The 24,878-nt window shown below is 40.6% G+C and overlaps 2 protein-coding genes across 6 annotated transcripts in view; one reads left to right on the top strand and one right to left on the bottom strand.

Moving 5' to 3' along the window:
• Positions 1–12,357, top strand: part of LOC123505183 (AP-3 complex subunit beta-2-like) — a 51,890-nt gene extending 39,533 nt beyond the window's left edge. Inside the window, exons 13-16 of the mRNA XM_045256346.1 lie at positions 7,950–8,268; positions 8,561–9,729; positions 10,001–10,140; positions 10,591–12,357. Coding sequence (XP_045112281.1) covers positions 7,950–8,268; positions 8,561–9,729; positions 10,001–10,140; positions 10,591–10,747 — 1,785 coding nt within the window. The 3' untranslated portion in view covers positions 10,748–12,357. The remainder of the gene's footprint in view (positions 1–7,949; positions 8,269–8,560; positions 9,730–10,000; positions 10,141–10,590) is intronic.
• A 1,304-nt stretch (positions 12,358–13,661) lies between these two features.
• On the bottom strand, positions 13,662–24,874 carry LOC123505150. 5 transcript variants are annotated; one of them, XM_045256266.1, is made up of 9 exons: positions 24,786–24,874; positions 23,958–24,308; positions 22,435–22,551; positions 21,540–21,682; positions 20,025–20,107; positions 19,580–19,748; positions 17,693–17,872; positions 16,337–16,610; positions 13,662–14,432 (listed from the first exon to the last, which is right to left on the bottom strand). In XM_045256266.1, exons 3-8 carry the CDS (start codon positions 22,533–22,535, stop codon positions 16,339–16,341), a joined length of 948 nt encoding a protein of 315 aa, XP_045112201.1. In that variant the 5' UTR covers positions 22,536–22,551; positions 23,958–24,308; positions 24,786–24,874; the 3' UTR covers positions 13,662–14,432; positions 16,337–16,338. The 5 variants fall into 5 exon arrangements, with proteins under 5 accessions (XP_045112201.1, XP_045112204.1, XP_045112200.1 ...); XM_045256269.1 differs by lacking the exon at positions 13,662–14,432 and having other exon boundaries at positions 14,530–16,610; positions 19,586–19,748; XM_045256265.1 differs by lacking the exons at positions 13,662–14,432; positions 24,786–24,874 and having other exon boundaries at positions 14,530–16,610.
• Between the last annotated feature and the right edge of the window lie 4 nt (positions 24,875–24,878).

The raw sequence follows: 24,878 nt of genomic DNA, 5'->3' as shown, positions 1-24,878 counted from the left end.
AAAGATGGTGTGTCAGGCTGGGTACTAAAGGAATGTAAAGATGAATTGTTAGAACCAATTTGGGAAATGATTACAAGCTCATTAAAAGAAGGGAGAGTACCACAGGAATGGAAGAGAGCTAACAGAATCCCTATATTCAAAGGAGGAATATCAACTGTGCCATTAAATTACAGAATGGTGTCACTTACAAGTGTTGTGGAGAAGATATGTGAAGTTGTTATCAAAGAAAAATAGGTTAAATATCTGGAAGAAAAACAAGTTATATCAAATAGACAATTTGGGTTCAGGACAGCAAGATCATGTGTGTCAAATCTAAGTTTTTATTCAAGAGTAGTAGAAGGACTGGAGAGGTGAGATGGATGAGTGGACACTGTGTACCTAGACATAAAAAATGCTTTTGATAAAGTCTCTCATAGCAGACTACTTTGGAAGTTAGAGAACATAAGAGGACTGAGAGGAATAATGTTATATTGGATAAGGGATTATTTGAAGGACAGAGAAATGAAAACTGTGATCAGAGATACATACTCATCCTTGAGTAAGGTAACAAGTGGAGTGCCAGAGGAGTCAGTGTTAGCCTTCATTATGCCCCAGGTATATGTGAATGACATACATAATTGAGTGACTGATATTAATTTGTTTGCTGATGATGCAAAATTGCTAAGAGTAATCAATATCCAAGAAGACTACTTGCTGCTGCAGGAAGATATAGATAAAATTTATGAGTAGAGTAAGAAGTGGAAGTTAGAATTCAATGCCAAGCAATGCCACATAATGGAATTAGGAAAGAGTAAGGGAAGACCAGTTTGGAACTATTTGATGGGTGAAGAACAAATAATGAAGACTAAAGGAAAAGATCTGGGAGTGGTTATACAAGAAACTCTGAGCCCTGAAAAGCACATAAGTATAATATTTGAATCAACATATGAAATATTAACTAATATTAGGGTGGCATTTCACTACCTATACAAGGATATGATGAAAAAAAAATATTACAAGTATGATACATCCACAGTTGGAATATGCAGCGGTAGTGTGGTTGCCGATCTTGAAAAAAGATATAAGATGATTAGAACAGATTCAGAAGATAGCTACAAAGATGGTGCTGGAACTAAAGGACCTAACATATAAAGAAAGGCTTAAGGAAATGGGACTGCCAACCTTACAAGGTAGAAGAGAAAGAGATAACCTGATAACATTGTATAAAATAGTTAATGGCATTGAAAAGATAGACAAGTAAGACCTGGTGCTGGTGACAGAAGAAGTTGGAAGGACAAGAGGACATGCAAAGAAGATTAGGAATAGGCAGTGTGTGAAGGATGTTGGAAAATACAGTTTTCCACATAGAACGGTGGAAAAGTGGAATGCATTGAATGATGAAGTTGTTACAGCACATAATGTGCATAGCTTTAAAGGAAAATTAGATAAGGGGAGATATGGAGACAGGACACTATGACCCCCACTCAAACCCTGTAAAATACAACTTGGTAAAACTAGATAAATACACACACACACATACACACGCTGTTCGTGTGTGTGTGTGTGTGTGTGTGTGTGTGTGTATTTACCTAATTGTATTTACCTAATTGTAACATACGGGAAAAGAGCTATGCTCGTGTTGTCCCGCTCCATATCTATTAATGTCCAGCTTTTTCTTAAAATCATGAATATTCCTTGCGCTGACCACTTCCACGCCTAAACTATTCCATGCTTCCACCCTTCTATGAGGGAAGCTATATTTTTTCACATCTCTCCTATAAGTGGCCATTTTTAGTTTTTTCCCATGCCCTCTCGACATTCTTCCATTCCACATACACAGATCTTCCCTATCCATTTTTTCCATGCCAATCATCACTCTGTATATTGCTATCAGGTCTCCCTTTCTTCTGTTTTCCAGGGTTGGAAGTTGCATTCTTTTCAGTCTGTCTTCATAAGTCAAATCTCTTAAGTCAGGCACCATTTTGTTGCAGCCCTCTGTACTTTCTCTAGTTTCCTTATGTGTTTCTTAAGTTCGAGCCCACTGTATTGTTGCATATTCAAGCCTCGGTCTTATCATTGCAGTAATTATTTTCTTCATCATTTCTTCATCTAGATATACGAACGCCACTCTTATGTTCCTCAATAAGTTCAATACTTCTCCAATTATTTTGTTTATATGTCTCTCTGGCGATAGGTCATTGGTAATTGTCACCCCAAGGTCTTTTTCTTCATGACTGGTTTTTATGTCTTCATTTCCTATCTTGTACATACTCCTGATTCTTCTTTCACTCTTGCCAAACTCTATTTTCTTGCATTTTGTCGTGTTGAACTCCATTTGCCATGTACAGCTCCATTTCCATATTCTGTCCAAGTCTTCCTGGAGTAGTTCGCAATCTTTGTCACATCTCACTTTTCTTAACAATTTTGCATCGCCTGCAAATAGGCTCACATAACTGGACACCCCATCCACCATGTCATTTATGTAGACTGCGAACATTACTGGTGCCAACACTGATCCCTGTGGAACTCCACTCTCCACCAATCCCCATTCTGATGGTCTGTCCTTAATTATTGTTCTCATTTCTCTTCCTACCAAAAAGTCTTCCATCCATTTTAGTAAACTGCCATGCACTCCTCCTACCATTTCAAGTTTCCAGATCAGTCTCTGGTGTGGTACCTTATCAAAGGCCTTTTTTAAATCCAGATATATTCCATCAGCCCAACCATCTCTTTCCTGTATTACATCTATCACCCTCGAATAGTAACATATCAGGTTTGTCGTGCATGAACGCCTTTTCCTAAAACCAAATTGACACTCACAAAGTATGTCATTTTTCTCCAAGAAGTCTGTCCATCTATTCTTCACCACCCTCTCACACATCTTAGCTACCACACTTGTAAGTGACACTGGTCTATAGTTCAATGGGTCTCTTTGTTACCTGATTTATAGATTGGGACAATGTTAGCTCTTTTCCAGTCTTGGGGCACTACACCTTCCCTTAATGAGGCATCAATTACTTCACAAACTTTTTCTGCCAATTGCTCCCTGCATTCTCTTAAAATCCATCCTGATACCCCATCAGGTCCCACAGCTTTTCTCACTTCTAAACTCCCCATCATGTTCTTGATCTCCTCCACAGTTACTTGAAACTCCTTCATAATCCCTTTCTGTTCCATTACCAGTGGTTTGTCAAAAGCAGTCTCCTTTGTGAATACCTTCCGAAAGCATCCATTCATAGCCTCTGCCATTTCCTGGGATCTTCACTGTATACTCCATTTACTTCTAAACTTTCAATACTTTCTATTTTTGATGTTGTTGTTCACATGTCTGTAAAAAGCCTTGGTTGGTCTTTACATTTATCAATTATATCCTTTTCTTGTTTCTTTCTTTCTTCTCTTCTAATCAACACATATTCATTTCTTGCTCTTTTGTAACTTTCCCACTGCTTAATCCGTCTTTTCCTTCTCCACCTCTTCCATGCATCCTCTTTTCTTGTTCTAGCCTTTTCACATCTATCGTTAAACCAGTCCTGCTTTCCAACTTCTCTATGTTGTCTTATTGGTACAAATTTTTCTCACCTTCTTTGTATATTTTTATAAATTCCTTCCACTTTTCATTTGCTCCTTAGCACTCTTGAATTTCATCCAATTTGTCTCTTGAAAGAATTTCTTTAGGTTTCCAAAATCTGTCTTGGCATAATTCCATCTTCCCACTTTATATTCTTCATTTCTTCTAGATTTCTCTTCGTCTATCACCTTGAACTCCAAAACTGCATGATCACTCTTGCTAAAGGGCACTCCACCCTCATCTCCTCAATGACCATTGGCTCTGTACTAAAGACCAAGTCCAGTCTTGACGATGCTCCTCTCCTCCAAACCTAGTATCTTCTTTGACCCACTGAGTTAACACATTTTCCATTGCCAGTGTCAATAGTGTATTTCCCATGTTGTCTCTGATCCTTCCATTGACCAGTCCTCCCAACACACCTCTTTACAATTAAAATCTCCCATCATTATAGTTCGTTCACAGCCACCCAACATTTCTTCCAGACATGTTCCTGTATCACTTATCATTTCTTCATATTCCTGTACTGACCATGCATTTGTCTTAGGTGGTACGTACACCACTATGTAGTGCCTCTTTTTCCTTCATTAGTTTCTGCTCTGATCTTTAGCACTTCTGCCTTTCCCATACCTTTTTCACTTGATCCACCTTTATATCTTTTTAACCAGCAACATCACTCCTCCTCCCATCTTACCTACTCTATTTCTTTTCCAAACGTTATATTTCCTTCTCCAACCTTCATCAGGTCTTCTCCTCTCTCAGTTTTGTTTCAGTAAGACCCACAATATCTGGGTTCTTGTCCCTCAAGTAATCGTTGAGTTCTAAAATCCCCGATATCATTCCATTTATGTTGGAATACATTACATTTCGCTCATATGTAAGTTTCTTTAGTCCTGTGTGTGTGTGTGTGTGTGTGTGTGTGTGTGTGTGTGTGTGTGTGTATTTACCTAGTTGTGGTTTATGGGAGGGGAGTAAACTCATGGTATCTTGTCTCTATATCTTTTATGAAATTTCTTCTTAAAAGTATGCACAGTCTCAGTCATTACAACTTCCTCATCATGTTCATTCCAATTGTTCACAACTCTATGAGGGAAACTATACTTCTTGACATTTCTTATACAAAAACCCTTTCTCAGCTTTAATCCATGTCTTCTTGTAGTGCATGTGTCCAATAGTAAAAAGTATTTTTTTATCCACATCCTCCATACCATTAACCATTGTATAAACATGTATTAAATCTCTTCTTTTCCTTCTCTCTTCCAATGTAGTAATGTCCAATTTCCTCAATCTTTCTCCATAGGTTAAAGTACTTAAATTTAGAATCATCTTTGTAATTGCTCTCTGCACTCTTTCCAACTTCATAATATTTTTCTTTTTGTGAGGAGACCACACGACTGCTGCATATTCCAATTTTGGTCATATCACAGAAATCAATATCCTCTTAATCATCCTTTCATCAAGATGCGAAAAGGCCACTCTTACCCTCTTTAATAAATTCATCATACCATTAACAGTTCTATTCATATGTTTGGAGTCAAGTTATCTGTAACAGTCACTCCCAAATCCATTTCCTCTCTCAATATCTCTAATTTGACACCATTCATGTTATAGTTGTATTGTACTCTCTTTTCACTCTTACCAAACTCCATTACCTTACACTTATTCAAGTTAAACTCCATTTACCATGTTCTACTCTAATTACTAATCTTATCTAAATTACTTTGCAGCACTTTACAGTCATTCACATTTTTTACCTTCCTCATTAATTTTGCATCATCAGCAAACAGGTTTATATAACTTCATTCTTTCTTCATAGGGAATATCCTTTATTTCTGGCACCATCTTTGTAGCGGTCCTATGGATTCTTTCTAGTTTCCTGATGTCCTTTTGCATGTGTTTGTGTATGTGTCGTCTGCTGGTCATCCAGCCAGTCTTCCCCATTACGGAGTGAGCTCAGAGCTCATAGACCGATCTTCGGTTAGGACTGAGACCACAACACACACTCCACACACCGGGAAAGCGAGGCCACAACCCCTCGAGTTATATCCTGTACCTATTTACTGCTAGGTGAACAGGGGCTACACATTAAGAGGCTTGCCCATTTGCCTCACCACCCCAGGATTCAAACCCAGGCCCACTCAATTGTGAGTCGAGCGTGCTACCCACTACACTACTACTACGTGTGTGTTTCACTGTTTGATCTGCTGCAGTCTCTGACAAGACAGCCAGACGTTACCCTACGGAACGAGCTCAGAGCTCATTATTTCCGATCTTAAGATAGGCCTGAGACCAGGCACACACCACACACCGGGACAACACGGTCACAACTCCTCGATTTACATCCCGTACCTACTCACTGCTAGGTGAATAGGGGCTACACGTGAAAGGAGACACACCCAAATATCTCCACCCGGCCAGGGAATCGAACTCCGGTCCTCTGGCTTGTGAAGCCAGCGCTCTAACCACTGAGCTACCGTGTGTGTGTGTGTGTGTGTGTGTGTAATTCACCTCGGTCGCCTGCTGGTCACCCAGCCAGTCTTCCTCATTACGGAGTGAGCTCAGAGCTCATAGACCAATCTTCAGGTAGGACTGAGACCACATCAACACACAACAACACACCGGGAAAGCGAGGCCACAACCCCTCAAGTTACATCCCGTACCTATTTACTGTTAGGTGAACAGGGCCACACATTAAGAAGCTTGCCCATTTGCCTCGCCGCTTACAACCGGGACTCGAACCCGGCCCTCTCGATTGTGAGTCGAAGGCATAACCACTACACTACGCGGTGTGTGTGTGTGTGTGTGTGTGTGTGTGTGTATGTGTGTATATGTGTGTGTGTATGTGTGTGTGTGTGTATTTACCTAGTTGCAGTTTTATGGGCTTTATGCTCGTGTGGCCCGGTCTCCATATTTACACTTATCCAATTTTTCTTTAAAACTATGTACACTCTTTGCTGACACCACTTCCTCACTCAAACTGTTCCAAGTCTCAACACATCTTTGCAGGAAATAAATTTTTTTAACATCTCTCAGACATCTTCCCTTCCTCAGTTTCTTACTATGCGATCTTGTGCTTCTAATGTCATATTCTTCTCTCAGTATCAGATCCCCTCTCTCTCATCTCTGTTCCAGGGTTGGTAGATCCATAGCTTTTAGTCTCTCCTCATATGTCATCCCTTTAAATTCTGGAACCATTCTTATGCCATTTTTTTGTAGTCTCTCCAATTTCCTTATGTGTTTCTTTGTATGGGGGTCCACACAACTCCTGCATATTCCAATCTAGGTCTTTACTACAGGCAACCCCCGTTTAACGAAGGGGTTACGTTCCTAAAAAACACTTCGTTAAGCGAAACTTCGTTTAACCGATTATAACAAGTTTAACCCCTGATTTGAACTTCCATTGAGAGTAAGCAAAGCGAGAGTGCATCATAGTACAGTAAAAGGTTTAATGAAAGTAAAAATTATGAAGTTAAACATTTAGGCAGTTTAATTTAAGTCATTATAATGTACACTAATGTATGTATGTACATAACTTTATAATGTTGATGATCTTAACTTTATGAAGGGAGGGAGAGTGAAACGGGAAAGACACTAACCGGCAACCTGTGGAATGTAAACAAAGTGCGCATCATGGTACCGCATACAAAACTTATGTACCACATTTCCACAAGGCTTTCCATTTTATCCATTGTAGAGTCACGAGTTCAGGTGGTTCTTTTAGCTTGCAAGGAAGATACGGTCTCACCAGCCCTCTTAATAGAGTCTGCTGACTTGAAAATAGTAGACAGTAGATGGAGTCAAGATGGTGGCCAGCAATGTTATTACTTTTCTGGCCTCTCTCATGTCTGTGAATAATATCCAGCTTCACTTCAAGAGTAAGACACTTCCTAGTCTTCTTAGGAACGTTAGGCCACATTGCAGGGCGTTTTGATGGTAAGTTGAACTAGGGAAGATGAGCTGCTGGTGACACTGTTATGTTTTGACTGGGGAGTGAGTGGTGTGCGTGATCTTGATCTTGATTCTACAGGTGTCTCAGGACTTCTCCTGAGGCAGGCTTTAGTACCAGCAGCTCTTGGTGTATTCAAAAGCCTGTCAGCTTGCATGATACGGTGGGGTTTTCAAATTTGGAAAAAAGTTACCTGGATAAAACTTCGTTAAAGCGAGTTTGGTGTTCATTAAACGAGCAGATAATAGTAAAATGAAACCTTCGTTGTAGCGAAATTTCGTTATGTGAACCTTCGTTAAAAGGGAGTTCCCTATATATATATATATATATATATATATATATATATATATATATATATATATATATATATATATATATATATATATATAATCTGTATGAAAAGAAGTAAAATAGTAAAAATAAGGAAATAGAGAAAAATCTAAATAGAAAAAGAAACAAAATGGTAAGAATAAAAAAATTGAGAAAGAATCATTACTACCATTGGTGTTCCCCTCTCAGGATGACATAGTGAAGCTGCAGATCTTGACACTGGCCACCAAGCTGTACCTCACCAACCCCAAGCAAACTCGCCTCCTCTGTCAGTACGTCTACAACCTGGCCAAGTATGACACCAACTATGACATCAGAGACCGTGCCCGCCTCACCCGCGCCCTCGTCTTCCCGCCGCAGGGCCACGAGGACAACAAACTTGCCAAGCACGCCAAGAAGATCTTCCTTGCCACCAAGCCACCGCCTGTCCAGCAGTCAAGCTTCAAAGGTGAGGCAGCAGAGAGAGTGTTGTGACATTCGTTGGCGTAATGCTTATTTATTTTATTAAATTTCTCAGTGCTTCCATGATCAGAGATAGGAAATTACAGTTAGAAGATTCACCTTTTTTCATTCACCCCTTGAGTCTCCTTTGTAACACCTTTTATGTCCATGTAGAAATGCATGACATGGAACTTTTTTTTTTTTTTTTTTTCTTCTTCTTCTTCTTCTTCCCTTCCTCCTTAGCCTTCATTTTCATCCCTTGATTCATCTTCACACTTTCCATTCTGTTCTGGCCACAGACCGGGACCAGTTCCAGCTGAGCACTTTGTCCCACCTGATCAACGCACGAGCCACGGGTTACCAGGACCTGCCAGACTTCCCCGCTGAGGCGGCAGATCCTAGCGTGCGGTGTGTTGAGGTGCCAGCCATCTTTGCCCCAGAGAACCACCACCGGCCTGCCTATCAGTCCCGCAGCAAACCTAAGAAGCCCGAGTCCTTTTACTCAGACGAGAGTTCACCCGGTGACGAGAGTGACGAGGAAAGCGAAAGTGACAGTGAGAGTGATAGCTCAGACAGCAGCAGCAGTGGCAGCAGTGATGAGGATGATGAAGATGAGTCTGGCAGTGATGATGAGGAAGATGATGAGGAGGATGAAGAAGAGGAGGAACAGCAACAACCTAAAGGCAAAAAGAAGGGAGGAAGCACAAGTGTTAAAAAACATTCAGGGAAGTGTGAGGCAACTCAGGCATCTGGAACTGAGGATTCAGACACAAGTTCAACATCATCATCTGACTCATCAAGTGAGGACGACTCAGAGAGCTCGTCCAACTCCTCAGAGGAAGAGATAACCAAAAAGAAGTCTAAGGCCGAGACAGCTAAGGGAGGTGACAGGCAGGTGGGAGGCAGCAAGCGCAGCAACCTGGACCTCTTGCTGGACCTGGAGGACTCTCCGCCTGCCATGGACACACCCCTCCTTACTCCCTCACTGGGGGGACTCCTCACCCCTTCCCCATCCTCCCAACCTCCAGCTCTCCCTCCTGGTGCCTCCATCCAGCCTGCCTCTGCCAAGTTCATCCCAGTAACCAAACAGGAACTCCTCAACCGCATCAACAGCGGCGGCCTGACGGTAGCGTGCCGCTTCACTCGGTCACCACACCTCTACTCTCCTCGCATGACGTCTGTGGAGCTTTCCTTCACCAACAGTGGTGCTGAGGAAATCAAGGACATCAGTGTTGGTGCCAAGAAACTTGCTCCTGGCATGGCACTGCATGAATTTGCTGGCATTACTGTTTTAGCACCTGGTGCTACGCTTTGTGGTACTCTTGGCATTGACTTTAATGACACCACCCAACCAGCAGCATTTGACCTGGTGGCAGGTGGACGCACCTTCAACCTTAGCATCACGGCACCTGTTGGGGAGCTGCTCATGCCACTGGCCATGACTGAGGCAGACTTCAATCTCAATCAGGTGAGATGCTTGGGATGTAAGGAGTCAGGGATGGAGAGGATGGGACACTTTTTAAGTAATTGGTAGAGATGGAAAGAATGTGATGCTTTGTATAACTGGTAGAAACAATGTAGTAATTATGTAAATAGTTACATACTCATTCTTGTTTTTTAAGAATAGGGTGAAAATAATGTTGATAACAGCTTAAGAGAGAGGAGGAAAGTAATAAGGAATGTATCCAGAAGAATAGAGTTGGAAGGATGGAAATATTACCTTTACAATCTTCCAATAGAGCAAGCTAAAGGGAATGAATGAGCTGAGCGGTCTGGTGAGTGCGTCAACCAGCCAGCCAGCCACCAGCGTCATTGTGGACAAGATTTATGAGATAGCAAACCTCCTCCAAGTGCAGACCTCCAGCAGCACCTCCCTCAAGTGAGTACATGGGAGTGTGAGGAATAAAGAAACAAAGAAAGTCAAATTCTATCACGTCTTCCATCTGCATATATCCCAGTTCTCTGTGTTTACTGTGATCATAATCTCAGTGTCTTCCACCTGCCCTGTTTTGAGGCAGTTAACTGCTGCCTTCTAGAACCCTGTCTTAGTCATCCCCTTACAGGAGTTCTTGGGGTTGGGCCTTTGATATAGATTGATGGATAATTCTAATCTTTCACCCACTGCTACTCTTCAGTATACACTTCAGATTGAATAGCAGCATTCATAAATGACAATTAACCAATTATATATTTATTTATTTATTTATTGTATTTTGCCTGAGCTCATTCCATTTTGTTAAATAGGACATCAGATTGTATGTAGGCATCTCATCTCTTTCTTGTATGTGAAAGACTAATATGACTCATGCTTGTGTGTGTGTGTGTGCAGGTTTGGGGGACAGACGGCCTCAGGCAAGGCGCTGGTGCTGGTGTCAGTGTTGCTGTCAGAGAGTGGCCAAGAGTCCTCAGTGACCGTCAACTGTGAGAAGCTGGTGATATCATCCATGTTGTTGAAAGAAATACAGTCAGCTGTGAAGAAGATATGATAAGACCAGCTAACTAAGTCATGCACCATTGCCCAGGGAGTTAGTATATTAAAAGGTAATATAAGTATCTCCATAATGTCTAAAGACATTTAGTGATTGTTATGAAAAATTTATGTAAAGTTTAAATTCATGTTAATATTCTTAGATGATTTATATCCATACATAGTTATTGTCATGTTTCTGTAGCATACATATCATATCCTTGATCTGAATCATTCCTGATATTCTTAGCTTGTTTGAGATATTAGCATATTGACTTATTGTCATTCCTTCACTTGAATCAGGCTTGTCTTGGCAAAGCACACACAAAGCACATACTTTGCCTCATAAGGAGTGGCATGGGTTAAAAATAAAAAGTCCATGTGGTCAAATATTAAGAAGAATGTTGTGATTATACAAAGATAGAACCTTGATTGCCACATAAATTAAATGAAAGTTGGAGTCTTAGTACCCAGCCATAACAGTCACTGGGACAAAACTCTTGATTCCTGTTTTAGGTACTTCATCATCAGGCTGAGTGAGTGAAATACTTTGATGGTTTCCTCACACCTCAGTGCCACAACTGTGTGCAGCAAATTGTGCTCTGCAAACATTGCCACTCAGGTATTGATTAGATCTGTCTCATTAGAGTCTGAAGTTTATTTTATGCAATAAGCAAAAGTCATTATTGTGTTCATATATTTTAGAAATTGAACCTCATTTCTTTAATTAGGGTGCAGTTAGTTCTCTGTTTAAATGTGCATCACTACAGCATTAGTCAAAATGTGTCTGAATGAAGGAGGAAGGCAAAGAAAGCTTTTGCTTGTTAGATACTAGTATATTTTTTATATGCCGTCACTGTTGCACAACAACTTATTGCATGGAAGCAAGAGATCACTTATTCAGGTGCTGCTGTGTCCTGCTGACACTCATGGGTTGCATCTCAAAGAACTAAGTGTAACTAAATGTACCTTGCCTGAATCAGATGAGTCACGCCTCACAGTGGGCCTTGCTGTGAATAGTCATGATGGTTGACACAGGTTTGATAATGGCTAACTTTATTGAGATGTCTCAGGCTGTCACTCTGCTCAGTTACAAAGAGACCATTGCTGCTGACATTATCAGGGCACAAAGTCCTGTTATATGGGTTTGTCATGGCCACAGGCGTCCCTGGATGTTGGCTAGCAGTCTTCACCTGAGGGTCATTGTTGTTTTGTATAACCCTACCACAATACCCCTACTAGAGTGATTTATTAACATCTCTCACATTGTTACATGTTAGATCACCAGAGAAAAATTTTATTCATCATTAATTTCATTTATTAAATATCAAAATTATAAACTCATTAGGCTATGAGAATTGTGTATTAAAAGCAGCAAACATGATTTTTCCTTCTTTGATGTGGATTGAGGACATCATGGGATTCATCTAGTACTAATGAATCAAGCTTTCTGAGGAAAGTTGGTGTGGTAACTCAGTGAAAAAAACACTTAACAGTGTAGCAAAATAATGAAAATATTACATTGTATCATGGTTCAGCTTACTGCATACCTCAAGCATTTCTGTAATATATACATACTTCTTCATTGCTGTGCTTCCTGTGATGCTTGAAATACATCATGCTTCTGAACATGCTTTCTTCATCAGCCAAAGTGTGTCTGTATACAAGGCTGACATCGCCCTAATAGAATAGTAGTGTATTTGTCAATGACTCGTGGTCAAAAACAGATTTCTGCTACAAATGAAATAGAAGTACATGAGATTGTTTCAAGCCTTAGTTGGCAACATAAACAAAGCTGCTTCCCATCTCTGTTTCCTTTCTCACCACACACACACACACACACACACACACACACACACACACACACACACACACACACACACACACACACACACACACACTGCCTGGTAGCTCAGTGGTTAGGGCACTGACTTCACAAGCCAGAGGACCGGGGTTCGATTCCCCGGCCGGGTGGAGATATTTGGGTGTGTCTCCTTTCACGTATAGCCCCTGTTCACCTAGCAGTGAGTAGGTAAGGGATGTAAATCGAGGAGTTGTAACCTTGTTGTCCCGGTGTGTTGTGTGCCTGGTCTCAGGCCTATCCGAAGATCGAAAATAATGAGTTCTAAGCTTGTTCCGTAGGGTAACGTCTGGCTGTCTCGTCAGAGACTGCAGCAGATCAAACAGTGAAACACAGTTGGAATCATAGTTAAAAAATTGTTTTCATGTCTCAATTGGGTGAACTGGCACAGTACTGCTCTTTTTAATTGAATCTGTCAGTGATACTAGCCAATTTTCATTATTTTTATGTGCTGAGAAATCCCATGCAACACAAAGAAAGTGTGAACACATTAAAGAGTGAAACATTTTTAAAAGACACATTATAAATAGCCGGATGTTTGTGCATTTTATGTGACGAATAGAAATACTGGTAGTGTTCGTGGGATTACGGATTTGTGACCACCATCAACATGTGTGAATGGTGTTGTCACCTCAGTAATGGTAAATCACCACAATGCCAATGTACACATGACTGGTGGCTGCTTATAGTATGTGAGGGAATGAGTGTTGGCATTCTTTTATTCACCTCACTGAAAAATCAGTAGACTATTGCAGTTTGGTGTGGTAGCATTTCTGTTGTTTTCACAGAGACACTATGAGTTGTGCAGTACTAAATCACTTAAAAAGTGGAGGAGAGTGTGGTATTCTGTGAAGCAGCCAGGGTCTCAGGCACATTCCTGGGACACACTCATTACTTTGAAATCACAAGTCATGTGCTTCTGAGAGCATCTTGTCATGTAACTACACTCATCCACAGGCTACAGTAAGCTTTGGAGGACAAACTTTTATTTTTATTTTTATTTATTTATTTTTTATTATTAATAAATAGTCAACAATTTTTCAAGTTGCCATCATAAATTTTGCGTTGGCACGAAGTACACATATACAATATGTCTTAAATTTATGGCATTGTCATTGGAGGGGTTAATGAAGGCTAGTTGTAATCACAACCAATAAGTGCCAGACATAGTCTAAAAATGCTTTTTTAAAATGGTGTTGAAGGACAGTTAGATTCTGAAAATAATAAGACAAGCACACAGCATCTGTCAACATTGTAGTGCTGATAGAGCTGCACATGTGTCAGCCAGTCAGGCAGACATGCTGGGCTACAGCCACACAACCAGGGAGTTGAGACACCATTTCTTTATTCTTACTGATGCCTAACTGCAGCACTCATGATTCTGGTAATAACTGTTGCTAAAATAGAATGGTGAGCACTTCTTATGTTATTTTTCCATAATTTTAGACCATGTATTAAAGAAAATATGAAAGTAGAAAGAAGTTACATTTTTTTAAAGTGCCTAATTAGTGATCCTTGTCAATACATGTCATTTATTGATCATGTCAAATACCTGTCATTTAAAAAGATTAGCTGACATATAGTGGAGTGGATGGCTTTTCTTCTTGCTTCATTTCTTCTTTGTAATATTTCACATTATGTGATATATGATAGTAAGAACATGTTCTTACAACTCAGCTTTACAGTTTGGCCAGGTTGTTTCCCATCACAAGGGTGCCAAAGGGCTCAAACACAAGTGTGCTTTTAAGGGTTATATTTCTTGAGTCTCTTCTTGAATGCTGTCTTCTTGATTTGTTTGAATATGTGCACTGCATCTCCATGGTGCAGCTGGTGGGGTGCCTGGCTGCAAATTTGTAACTGTCATTGAAATATTCAGTAGAGTAAAATTATTAAAAGTACCATTTCATGAACACAAAAGGGATCAATCACTAATTCAAATATAATATGTTGTAAGAAATTTATTCATACAGTCAGAGGTCATATATGTTGGTTACTGAGACAGAGAAGCCAAACCCACGACAGTACTTAGAGTTTGAGTCCGAGACCAAGGGATTACTACCTACAGAACAACACCAACAACCCGTGTGATTCTCACCATTGGTAATAACATGCCAGAGAGAGAAAAAAACACACAAAAAAAACACATACTACTAATTTTACTTTTAACCACATTCTGTGATGATGGCTAGCTGTGGCCCTCCTGCAGCTATACATGATCTGACTCACCACCCACGTCACACCTCAAGGCTGCTCCCACCACTCCTGCCACTCCCTTCTGTGTCTGCTGCTGTCACTATTCACCTCCCATTGCAAGATATTTGAAGGGATGTTTAAAACTAACTCCCATGCACATCACTGTCGAAAGGAAATTTTTCTGCAAGATTTGTTCAAGATATGTTCACTGATTAATGCTAACTCATCATTGAACATTGATAAAATAGAATATGGCCAAAAACAATACCAGTTGCATGACAAATTAAGAATACCTACTTAGGTTACAGAAATTCTCATGCAGTTTTGTAAACACCTTTCAAAGTAAAGGTGGCACCATTTCATATGTAATCTACAGGTCTAAATCATGACCATACCTACTACATAATGAAGATAACTGGCTCATGACAAAAGAAAATATCTTAAGTGGGAAAAGACTTTCTGCAGTTGCATTAAGTATTAAGGCAAGACAGACAAAGTCATCACTAAGTTCATCCCTAGTGCAGCACCCTTGTCAAAGGCCTCACATAACATTATTAGCACCAACTCTATTCACAATAATTTTCAAATATTTTTTTTAGAAGACCAGGTAGTTTCCACATCCATCATTCATCCTCCTCATACTTTGTCCAAGTAGTCTCTTTGAACGATACATTATGTGATGCTTGCTGCTGCTGCTGCTGCTGACCTCACCACTATGGCTGCTCAGAAGTAAAGCTGACCCAAGCATCTTTCTTCTAATGGAGGCATTTTACAAAAAGATTTTGTAACTTGCTGATATGTCATCCTGAGCCATAGACTAGAAAACTATTATGTTTCTCATGGCCCTTGCTCCTCAAGTGACTCATTATGTATCTATTTCTTACAAAAGTGGCTTTAATTTTTCACTGAAGTTCCACTTTTCTCTTAAATGAAAAAAATAAAGCATCAAAGAACTGGATAAGCAGTTAAGTTATTCCACATCCACAGGAATACTTGATGCATGTAATCAGCTGTGAGTACACACACACACACACACACACACACACACACACACACACACACACACACACACACACACACACATACCTTCAGTAAGCCTGTCACTTATGAGGATAATGTCTATTTTACCTCTGCAGACAACAAAATAAGCTTGTTCTACAGCACACAACAGAGGCCAAGCAACAGTTGTAAGACTGTTCAGCTTGATGATACACTTAGCAATTTTTCCAGTTCCTGTCTTCTCTTTTGTATAAACTCCCATGACCGAAGTTTTCAATGGCAACATACACAACACATTCCCTACAGTCAACCATGGATTATATACTGTTATCCTAACAAGAATATCCATTAATAACTACAAGATCTACCAACACACTCCAAGTCCCACTATATTCATAAAGTCAATTAAATAAATAATATACTTGAAATACTCACTATCTAAGCCTTAGTCTACATAAAAAAAGAAGGAGGATAACAACAGACAGTATGGAGAGAAAGAAAAGAAGAATAGAAAAATAGAAGGGTTATTAAAATACAGCAATAACTGTGACCGACCCTTAGGAAGTGTCACAAGGCTCTGACTCTTGGCTGGAGTCCCGGCCGTGCTTCTGCTGCTGTCCTTGCTCCATGGGCTGGTCAGCTTGCTCCATGGGCTGCTGTGCCTCGTCCATGGGCTGGGGTGGGTTGTGGGTTCCTGCACCTTGCAGTGCCCCACGCATCATGAGGGAGCCCAGCATGAGGGTTACCGTGCCAGACACCTCTCCATCCTCATCCAGTGTCCACATGGTGTCCCGAAGCTCGGGGTAAACCTGAATGAACTTCAGCAGCACTACATGCACCACCGGGAAGAAAACCTTTCAGTGTGTGGCTGTGTTTGCTGGCTGACTCTAACACACACACACACACACACACACACACACACACACACACACACACACACACACACACAAAACTGCATAAATTATTCTTCTGTGATAGCAAGCCACACAACACACACACACCTCTGAACACTTTTCAAAGGCACTGCAGCATTGTTAACTGGCATCACTTCTTGAATAGAAACTTTCTTGTCAAACATCACATTCAGGCACTGAATGGCACTGCTTATGATAAAAAAAATTTCTTATCAAAGCATTTAATGATAGTTATAACTAAATGTGTTATAATCAAATGCCTAATGAGTATACATACTATACTATTCAACGATGAATTTAGGAACCACTCTGTCATTATTTCTGTTTGAATAAAAAAGTCATAAGGGTCAGATCTATGATTTCCTCATTATATATTTCAGGTTCAAAAGAGAAACCACTTCATTTATAAGGAAAACAGACATGATGTTGAACAATTCCTTTACATTGACAGACAAAAGGCTGATTTGGAAGCAGAACAACTTAATACTTATTACTTGGTAACTCTAAATATGCATGCCATATCATCACAGCACAGTGATTTTCAACCTCCACTTCTTCTGGCACGCCCAGCCAGGCACCAAGATAGCCAAGGCACACTATCACTATTTAAAAGTGGAACTAAAGAATGCTAATAAACTTAACTACACCAGGTGGGGTAATGGTTTCCAGTTCTTACGTACAGTGCGGTACACCACTACAAAGGGCGTAACATAAATACCACCCTCAATTAAAGGCACTTCAATTAAATCTTGAAACATGACTGTCATACTCATAAATGTTACATTTGCAAAACCACATTCAAAGAAAGATCAATCTTCCATTTGCTGTTCCCAAAGCACACCTGCAGTTACTTCACAACACACTGGTTCAAAATCTGTGTCTTAGTGTCTCCCTTTGACTGAAGTATCTCAGTCTGTCCCAGTGATCCCAGCATGACCCTAAGCATAAGGTTCCTCACAATCTCTTGTCCTTGGAGTGTGAGCATTTTTTTGTTTACCTTTACACATGCTGAGGGAGACAGGGTGGGAGAGGCCCAGGTGGTCCCCTGGGGGCAGTTCAGATGTTAATGTGTGCAGCAAGGCCAGCGAGTAACCCTGGCGACGTGCAAAGGGCCGCACATACATGGTGTCCAGGGTGTCACAGGCATACACGTCCTCACCACCCCATATGCTGGTGCCTGATGTGGAGGGAAAGAGGGATGGCCATTAAAAGACAGCACACACACTAATTGTACATGGCCTGTTACTCATTTTTTCAATGTACATACTGTACACTTTTGGTGTTATTCCTTGTTTGTCCAATCACAAAATAGTATTACTACTATTTCTCTCTCTCTCTCTCTCTCTCTCTCTCTCTCTCTCTCTCTCTCTCTCTCTATTACTTTTAGTCTCTCACCATAACAATCTAAAATACAGAGCTAGGCATTGTTTTTAGTCATTACATTCTCTCCTTCAAATGAATATAATATGTACTAAATGATAATACATTACTTAAAAGCTTTAATACTGCTTCTTAATGAATTTATCTTTCTTATTACCTGATTTGCTTACTTAGCACACCATATTGACTACTGGAGGTTCATGACATGCAGACAAAGAAGGTGCAAGGCAACCATGTCCAGCATGTTTGCCTCATACCATGTTGAATTTGGCTGAGTAATTAATCCCTTCCCAGCGGAGGATCTATATGTCGACATTTCGGAATTGTGATTTTTTTGTCGGATCGTCAATATGTAGATGTTTGTTCTGATTTTATCGCACTAAGTTGTAGCGTGGTCTATGCATAGACTATTCCTTACACGTAACAATATTCATAAAATATATCATTATTTGGCATCTCATCAATATGTAGATATTTGTTCTGATTTTATCGCACTAAGTTGTAGCGTGGTCTATGTATAGACTATTCCTTACACGTAACAATATTCATAAAATATATCATTATTTGGCATCTCAAATACCTAAACACTGGCCAACATTGCCTCTCAAGACTGGTCACCACTTGTGCTTTGTCGGTGGTGGATGTGCTACGCATATAAGCTAATATTGGAAATATTTGTATTTTTCTACTTTTTTTTTATTATGAGTATCATGTCAAGGAGAAAGAACTGTACTGCAAGCTGGCAGCATTACCTAAAAAAAAAGGTACGAAACAAGTATGTGAAAAACACAAAGAAAAGAAAAATGGAAGTAAATATATTCATATAAATATATTGACATACATTATCATTCATTAAACAAAAAACGCCTATATATAGACTTAGTTGTTTGTTCAGTTTTGCGACAGAGTCTACATATAGATGTCAATCTGGAATGTCCATTTGAGGGGAAACTATATATAAATGTATGGATGACAGTCAGTAGAGTCTATATATAGATGTTTTTTTATTTGGTAATACACTCCTCTGCCCTGCCGCCGGGAAGGGATTAATCAAACTGAGCCACAAAAGTCTATGTGAGCAAATATTTTGACTAACGTAATGAATTCCAGAAAATAAGTGAATTAATCAACCAAAATAAGTAAATGAAAGAAATATTTGATACACAAAACATACACTTCCTTTTCTATATGAGTTTTGGTGGACACAATTTACTCAGTTTTCACTAAATATTTACCTGAGTTACAAAATAACATTCAAAACAAAACTTTAAAAAGTATGCATGGGAGCCACTGTTAAGAAGCAAGCAAGCAAGCAAGCAAGCAAGCAAGAGAGAGAGAGAGAGAGAGAGAGAGAGAGAGAGAGAGAGAGAGAGAGAGAGAGAGAGAGAGAGAGGTGGGGGGGAGGCAGAATTAAAGGACAGACAGATTAATAAATGGACACTGAAAAAAATATCAAGAGAAAATCAAACAAACATTGAAGGAAGATAAGCAATTAAGCACTGACCCTTACGCTTGAGGGAGCACATCCCAGCTGGCCGGTTCATGTGCCACAGGAGATAGGTCGGGTCGCTCAGAGGACAGCAGCCATAGGGGACCTCAGACTCATCTTCCCGTGCTGTGTAGTCCAGCTGTGTCAACAGCAACACCAGCAAGCGCTCCCCCAGGCATGGTGTCTGTGGGGCAAGAGACACAGAGCAGAGGGAATGGATGAGGGATTGTTGAGGCTCGAGTTAATCAATTTATTTTCACCAGAGGCTGATGGAACTGTGTGTGTGTGTGTGTGTGTGTGTGTGTGTGTGTGTGTGTGTGTGTGTGTGTGTGTGTGTGTGTGTGTGTGTGTTGCTTTGTCTAGGCTACTTAGCATGGGTTTGCCACACTAGCATATAGACAGATCTTGAGATTAAAAACAAGACTCCTCAAAGCACTGCTCAGTATATACACCCACTCACCCTGACCCAGCCAGACTTTGAGCAGGTAATGTTGAGGATTCGCTCCATGGGATGCCAGTCACCCTGCAACCAAATGTACTTATCTGCAGGTAAAGGAAAACACATGAAGGATGAGTGAAGGGAACAATATGCAAGAGTAGCCCACCTAAACTTCTGCTCCATAGGACTCATATTCCTATTCTGTTCACCTTGGTAATGAAAGTTAATAAGAATTTTCACTCCATCCATACAAATCATATCTGGAAGACTTTCAATTTTTCTTCTTCCTACACATCTGTGAAATTAACTGTGTTATTGATTTTAAAGTAGTCACACTGCTTCAGTATTTCTGCAGACAAGTGTTTAAATGAGTGTGACACATCATATTTACCTATCAATGCACTTCTTTTCTTACTAAGCATTACATATATTGTGTGATGTGTACATAATGGTGTTAAGTCTCAATCTACAGAAGAGTCTATCGTGCTTATCTACAACTTGTGTAAGACAGATGACACCACAAAGCATGATGAGGTGAGGAATATTTGAGTGAAGTGTTGTTGGATGAAATATGCTATATTTGCTAATGTTTGACACTCAAATGGAGAAAATGAAGTGTTTATCAACTGACAATATGTAATATAGTCTTAGGTAAGTTCTTTTTTTTGTGTGTGTGGCAAGTCTTGGCAACAATTTATGCTTCATAAAGTTTTCTTGAACAACTAATATATCAAAGAATTTAGAGATAACAAATATAACAATCAGGTTACTAAAAATAATCAATGAATTGTTTAGGAATTACATAAGCAATGCAGAAACACAATCAGGGCAAGAAAGGTGAAAGAAACAGTGCATAGAAAAGTGGAAAGTGAATGGTTGAAGAAACAGTGCATGAAGATGGCAAAGGTCACAGAAGCAATATGTCAGAATACATGAACTGAAACTCACTAGTTACAAGCAAGAAAGCCCACCAAAATAAGCCATTAGCTATGTTAAAAGTTAAAAAAACACTCATTTTTTATTTGTTTTATTTACGTTGCTCTTCTTTATTTTACTGATCATGTGAACATCCCATTACAAAAAAATAAAATACTAATAAAAAATAAACCATTAGGTAAGATATAAGGTACAACAAATATATAATATTTCAAGATGCTCCATCCAGATGGATCAAATCTGTCCAACAACAAAAACAAACAAGTATGATAGAACAAAAGGCAAGGGCTCACTGACTCCTAAAAGCTATAACCATAAGAAACACCTATTCAAATGCCAGGAAAAAAAGGTCACTGCACAACACTGCACAATCATTAGAATATCAAAATACAGTGATGAATTTCTGTTGCCACAATAACAGGAGACAAATTTAAGAAAAGAAGTTTAACTCTAATTCTAAGCAAAAAAAAAAAATAATCAGTTACTTTAACAAGATGACAACATCTAGTACATCAAAAATATATTCTGATAGGAGAAAAATGTAATAAAGTTAATAAAAACCCACATACCTGTACACAAGATAAAATAACAAAGACTGACCTTCATGGCTGTCAGTATACACCAGGATGCCTTTCTCCTCCTCATGAGAAGCATCCTCGTTCTCGGCACTCAGCTCCGGAAAGAGGCACTCACCCGGCACTGCCACAGCCAGGTCCTCCTCGGTAATCTCCTCTGGGGTTTGCCTAAAGCACAACAGTGTGAGGAGAGTGAGTGTCAGGAAGATCACACTGGACTGTATTACACCTGAGGATGCCACAGCTTTCTCTCCAAACCTTGCCCTCAACATAAAGAAAACAACAAGCTGTAATAAATAGTGTCTCCCATATTCAGACACTTCAACATCCAACATCTTCACTGATTTAAAAGAAAAATTCAAGTATAAAAGCAATATGAACTTGCAGCAATTTTTTATAAAGCCTTATAATTTTTACTCTTTTTTTTAGATAACTGCGAGGATGTCAAATTCATGACAAGAGATACTGTTATCATTATTTTTACTATGATCATATTATAATTTTCAGGAAAGGTAGATTAGACCAGGTAGACACACATGCATGCACACAGACGTTCTCTAACACAAAATCAAGAATGTCTCACAAAGGCCCTTGAGGCTGTGTCACAATTATACATTCACAGCCACTCTCCAGTGAGTCCCATCATGCGCAACCACTGTTCCTCGCCTCACAGACATTCCTCTTGCACTCGACAGTCTCTTCACATAGTTCATCCACACTTGAAGGTTTTCCTGTACCCTACACCTCTCACAATGGTTATCCTTCCTACCTTCCATCCTGCACATAATATTACTGTGCAATATGTTACACTAACAATAATGAATACATATTATATAAATTAGAAAAAAAACACTTTTCTATTAAACATCAACCTTCACTATCAAGGAATGTGTGTCCTGGGCGGTCAGGGCAATACTCACTGGGGTCCGGCATGGCTGTGCGTCTCCAGCCAGATGGCAATGTTGGTGATGCTGTCATACACCGCCACATCAGAGGGCACTGTTAGCGTGTCGGAACTCATCCTCACTTATCTGACACTGAAACAAAGGATATCATGACAACCTGGATGACTATACAAGCTTGTAGAGCAAACAGGGCTTCCCTTATGCTTCATCTGGTTCAAGTAACATCATCGTGTAAAAGAAAAGTGTACATCAAACTTTGTGATCTGTTCCAAAATCTAAAGCAATATGATACTTAACCATGGTAGAACCACACTCATGGACAGCGTTGCTTTGACGGGTAACTCTCCTATACCCTACACCTCCTTATTTTAGAGAAAAGTACATAAAAAAAAATATATAGCTACTCACAGAGATACTTTAACAAAACATTTTCTTGTTTTACACAAACAGACAAATACCTACAATAGAAGAAAAGTCAGTGAGGTTCCCTTTAATACGACACCTACTCAGGATTCACATCTGAAACTAGGTGAGAGGAAGGGTGGCAATGTGTGTGTTGGAAAGACCTTCTCCCTCTCCCTAAGTACACGACTTGGAGACCCTTCATGCAGCGTGTGTGAGAGTTTGTGTACATTTACAACTGGACAGATAAGAGCCAAACTGGGGAACACTGAGGTGATTGATAAGATAACATGAAAGTACTCTTAAAACCTGGGAGTCTTAGAAGGGAAAAAATTGCCCTCTAAATACACACTGTACATAGCTACATGAACAACACAGTATCAACACTGTATAGTGATGCATCCCCTTTGATTCACAACACTCCACCATCAACTAAAATACACTCTTCTTAAAAATTGCCCCATAATCTAAAACACACCCACACACAAGCATCAATACCCTGAGCACCAGGTTACCACCACCACCACCAAGAGTTACACACCACCATCACCTCTGCCTTACCTGTCCTGAAACTCTGTGTGGGGACAAAGTATACACACACACACACACACACACACACACACACACAAGCCTGCCTGGTATTGATGGTGAGCTGAGAAGGAGTGAGAGGCTGGGTGGACACAGGTAGCAGGAGAGGCAGGCAGCAGGCAGGCAGACAGGCAGGTGGCTGGTGGCAGGGTTTAGCCTTGGCTAGGTGCACTCAAGTATGACTCCCTGGGTGTGCCTAATCCCTACAAAAAGCATCTGCACCTGTAAGAAACCACTTGGAGGTGCACAAAGCAGCGGTGTTGTACTTAGATAGTCTCAACACACAGCAGTAGCAGGGAGCAGAGGCACAGTACAGCAGAGGGGCCCAGCAGGAGGTAGCAGCAGAGGGCGAGGCAGGCAGCAGGCAGCACACCTTCAAGATGGACTCGCTGGACATGCTCACTGCCTACGTAAGTCCCAGCCACAAAACTGACCACGATAATATCAATATTGTCCAAGCCGAGACACCCGCCGACCGGCCACCCCCGCCCTTCCTCCCCGCCCCGCCCACGCCTCCACCACGCCCACGCCTCGGCTACGTGTCCTACCTGGCGGAGTGCGGCGGCAGCAGCTATTCCGGAGTGTGTGTGGTGGTGGCGGAGTGTAAGGGAGCCCAAGTGTGGTGTTATGCTCCAGTGCACCCGAGTCCCTCCTTCACGCTGCCCCATTATGACCTCCGTTACGCTCCAGGGCGCCGTGTCACCGCTCACTCCCACCACACACTCACCACCACACGCTCGCCACACACTCCAGGGGCGGTCCTAACACTGGTCTGTAATGCTAGGGTGCAAATATCGGAGGATTCCAGTGTGTATTTCCGAGTTCATCATCCCTTGTTGACATCTTAGGGTTCCAGTAATGTCCTTCCATGCATAAACACTACGCGATTGATGACTATTCTGGTGTTTAAATATATAAAACACCACATTTACCTTCATTTATTTTATTCCCATTTCGTTTTTTTATTTCACTTGTACTCTTTTGCACTTACTGAACGGCTTTTGTAGTTTGTTTAAAGACTTAACGCATTACATTTAGAAGTCGAGAAAGAATGTCAAATGAAGATCTCAAACCGCACCGAGACTTTCCCGGCTCTACAATAAACCCAAACAGAAAACCATTTAATTCCCAAACCGCAATAACCTTCACTAATTATCAACGAAAAATCCACATCAAACTTTGCAATTAATCCCGAAGCTTTGGAAGACGCGAGTGAAGAGTAAGAGATAGAGATAGAGAGAAAAAGAGAGAAGGATAGGGGAGGGGGAGGGGCCACGCCGCTCAACGTAGCCAGTGTTGATCATGACGTAGGTGAGAGTACACGTCCGCGTCACAAGCTCCCATAATCTTGTACAGTAAAGTGATATCCGTAGTACCGCGTGCCAAGCTGGTGTGAAAACTGTGCCCGCCCTTCACACAGACGAGGCGTGACCCCCCGGCGGCCGGCGAGTGAGGACACTGTGAGGAGG

The sequence above is a fragment of the Portunus trituberculatus genome, chromosome 17 (assembly GCF_017591435.1).
Source record: "Portunus trituberculatus isolate SZX2019 chromosome 17, ASM1759143v1, whole genome shotgun sequence".
NCBI lineage: Eukaryota > Metazoa > Arthropoda > Malacostraca > Decapoda > Portunidae > Portunus > Portunus trituberculatus.
The sequence above is the reverse complement of the archived record's forward strand: the minus strand, read 5'-3'. Positions and strand labels throughout refer to the sequence as shown.